Source organism: Dipteris shenzhenensis, chromosome 13 (genome assembly GCF_047967505.1).
Source record: "Dipteris shenzhenensis isolate YYH24624 ecotype China chromosome 13, Dip_SZ_1.0, whole genome shotgun sequence".
Lineage (NCBI taxonomy): Eukaryota > Viridiplantae > Streptophyta > Polypodiopsida > Gleicheniales > Dipteridaceae > Dipteris > Dipteris shenzhenensis.
The window spans coordinates 44,322,477-44,326,093 of record NC_141608.1 but is presented as its reverse complement, the minus strand read 5'-3'; the positions used below and the strand labels follow the sequence as shown (position 1 = coordinate 44,326,093).

The 3,617-nt window shown below is 45.6% G+C and overlaps 1 protein-coding gene across 1 annotated transcript; it reads left to right on the top strand.

Moving 5' to 3' along the window:
- Positions 1 to 273: 273 nt before the first annotated feature.
- Positions 274 to 2,492, top strand: LOC147895453 (arabinosyltransferase RRA3-like). Its single transcript, XM_087384124.1, has 2 exons — positions 274 to 609; positions 831 to 2,492. Exons 1-2 carry the CDS (start codon positions 409 to 411, stop codon positions 1,920 to 1,922), a joined length of 1,293 nt encoding a protein of 430 aa, XP_087240250.1. The 5' UTR covers positions 274 to 408; the 3' UTR covers positions 1,923 to 2,492.
- The last annotated feature ends 1,125 nt before the right edge of the window (positions 2,493 to 3,617 follow it).

The following is a 3,617-nucleotide window of genomic DNA, read 5'->3' as shown; positions in this document are numbered from 1 at the left end:
AAACGTTCTAAAGTGGAAGCCCCAAGATTTGTGATGGGTTAAGAAAAATGTTATGTGTGAATAGTGATGGGAGTCTCATGGGAAGTGTGTATATGTGGAGAGAGAGAGAGAGAGAGAGAGAGAGAGAGAGAGAGAGAGTGTGTGTGTTCTTTCACTAAAAAAAAGTGTGGGGAGTTGGGGTTTCACCAAAAAGTGAGTGTAGCCACCTAGAAGCACAGTGTGGCCTTCCGATGTGAAAAGAGGGGTGGGAGAGAAGAGTGAGAGGACGAGTGATTTCTAAGTGTATAAAGCTGTGTCTTCAACAGCTTGAATTTGTTGGTTTTCTAGTGAGCGTAGACAAGACAGTGTATTATGTGAGTAGACAGACAGACAGTGAGTGTGAGTGTGAGTTTGTGTAGAGAAGGGAGAATGGGGAAGCGCGATGGCGTCCTTCGAGCTTCAGCAGCCTCGCCATCTTCTTCTTCTTCGCTTCGCCACTCCAGAATCGGCCTGGCTGTGGCCATCGGTATCTTGCTCGGCATCACCTCCTCTTACCTCTTCCCCCATGGCTTCTTCTCCCCCATCAGCTATGGCGCCTCCTCCTCCTCCTCCTCCTCCTCCTCCTTCTTCGTATGTATTTTGCATCTCTCCCCTTCTTGCTTTGTTTTTGGCTTCTTCGGCTTCTCTTTGCACATCTTTCCTTGCAAGAATCGATCTCTCGGAGTCGCGTGCTGAGTAGCAGCAGCCGCAATTCTTTCCCGGGATCCGTCGATCTTGCATCGTAGTGTGCTTTTGATCGATTGGATCGGTGAGGCGGTTCTGATTTGCCGCAGTGGCCTTGTTTATCGCAGGGCCGCGGATTGGGCTGCGCGTCCGCCGACAAAGTGATGGCGCTCAGAGCAGATCTGTTCGCTCTGCGAGGCGAGAATGATCTGCTGAAGGTGAAGCTCATGCATTCCGAGCAGGAGAGGGACGCGGCTCAGAAACAGCTGCTCGCATTGGCGCCGCCGACCAAGGCGGGACCGCTGGGAACCGTCAAGAGTTTGCGGACGAGCCCCCATATTTTACCCGACGAAACGGCCAATCCTGATCTTGCCAAGCTACTTGCCAGAGTCGCTGTGGATCGAGAGCTCATAGTGGGGATCGCCAACAACAACGTCAGAGAAATGGTGAAGGTGTGGTTCACTAGCATCAAGAGGGTGGGTGTCACGAACTTCCTTCTGGTCGCTCTGGATGATCAGATTGCAGAATTTTGCCGTTCCAACGACGTGCCTTACTACCGCAGGGACGCTAGCATTCCCCAAGCGCAGGCTGGCACAGGAGACAACCACGCCATATCTGGCCTCAAATTCCACATTTTGAGAGAGTTTCTGGTGCTGGGCTACAGTGTTCTGCTCTCAGATGTCGACATTCTCTACTTCCAGAACCCTTTCTTGTATCTTTACAGAGATTGCGATGTAGAAGGGATGAGCGATGGCTACGACAATCAAACAGCCTACGGATTTGACGATGTGAAGGATGACCCCAAAATGGGCTGGTCTCGATATGCACATACAATGCGAGTTTTTGTGTTCAACTCCGGCTTCTTCTACATCCAGCCCACTGTTCCTGGGATGGAGTTGCTTGACCGCGTGACATCTCGCCTTGCCAAGGAAAAAGCTTGGGATCAAGCTGTTTTCAACGAGGAACTCTTCTATCCTTCTCACCCTGGCTATGAAGGCTTACATGCCTCGAGGCGAGTTATGGATTTCTACCTATTCATGAACAGCAAGGTGATGTTCACCCGAGTGAGGAAAGACTCTAACTTCGACAAGTTCCTTCCAGTTGCACTTCATGTGAATTACCATCCTGACAAGTATGACAGGATGCTAGCTCTTGTTGAGTACTACATTAACGGCAAGAAGCATGCTTTGAAGCGATTCCCTGATGGATCAGAGTTCTAGTGATGACAAATTCACTTACAATCCACATTTCTGAACGGTGGTTTTTTCCCATTCTCTACAGACAGATAGAACAGAGTAATAGCCTTTCTGCAGAGGAATTAGATCAATTACGTGCACCGATGAATCAGTTTGGAAGATTGAAAAGCAAAGCTTCTCGATTATGGTCGTTGGTGTGGAAAGAGACAGGTAGTTCAGGTTTAAGATTCTGTTTGCATCTTTTTTCAATTTTCCATTTTAATTATCCATTGCATCTGGAGAAAGGAGGATGCTCCAGATAAATGGCAGCAGGATGATTCGTTTGCTCAAGTAGAGAAGGGAAGTCACTTCTGACTGTCTGTATACAATGCAATGCAACAAGTTAACCTGGGTCTCTATATACTTGCAACGTAATTAATGTAGGAAGTTCACACCCTGTGACCTTGCTTCCGAGTTCAGTTCATAGTGGCAGGTCTCTTGTATTGCAATAGTGTGGTTGGTGATCGCATTTGTGTTTTCAATGATCATACAAGAGCGTCTATTCTGGAACTGTGTATTCCGTTGGCAGAATTAAAAGATTGAGCTCACTTATATTGCTACCGGCTTTGCCACGAGGCATTTTATTTTTTGTTGTCTGGTGGAATGGCATCTTGGCTTGGCCGCTGTTCTGAAACCTTTTGTGTGCTATGCTCTGTTACTCTTTTTATGGATCTATCTCTAGTAGGAGGTTTTTTGTATGCAAAGTGTTTTTGGGTGGTTCACTCCAATGGCTGAATCAAAATTGTGAGCTTAGCATTACATGTTACTAGCTCTGCCATTAAGGAGTTCCTTGTAGTTTTGAATGTAAGGTAATGCATCTGCGCTTGTCCTCTGTACTGAAGGTCCCACTGTTCCCAGTTTGCTGCGCTACTTAGCAGATTAATTTCTTTGGGTATGATGATACTCGGATTAGTTAGTGGGCTATTCTTTGTGCTGTAGAGACTGAAGAGTGTATTCTTCATCTTTAATCTTTTCAGACCTCAATGTTCATGTTTTGGTATATGCTTGTAGAGAAATATTTTGCCTAAACAAGCTCACGAATGGGACTGTCTATTTGGTCAAAGTCATGTGCACGTCCTTTTCCCTTATTTAGTTCCTCTAAAAGTCAGTTCCAGGGATTACACATACGCCCACAATTTGAGCCTGCAATCGGATCACGCGTCTAGATTCAACGTTGTTATTATTCTACTCAAACTATGCTGTCCTCCTGATATTGTGATTGTCAAGGGATAATTATATTATGGGCCGAACATGCCACTTTCCTTTAGTGCAGCTGCATTTCATTCGGTTATGTTACGTTGTTTAATTACTTCTTGAAATGGGCATGAGACGTCATTGCAATTTCATTGTAAGCGATCAGGTTATGAGTTAAACCATTTTGGTACCGAGTAATTCATCTGTTTTGTTTCAGGATCAGAATGGACTCTATTTTCAGATAGAGTCCAGATTTGACTTATTATTTTAGGGGCCAATTTATTTATTGGCTTGTCCTCTAGGGAAGGCCTTTAGTAAAGGCACCCCCCCCTTTCCAAAGGGAAAATTCATTTTCCCCTGAAGTTTCATTGCTTTTTTTTGTGATTGGTTGGACCATGTGATCACCACTTTCTCCCTGTTTTTCTCTTCTTTCTATTTCGGGCAGGCCTAGTGAATGCAATTCACCTTGTTGGCCTGCCCTCTAGG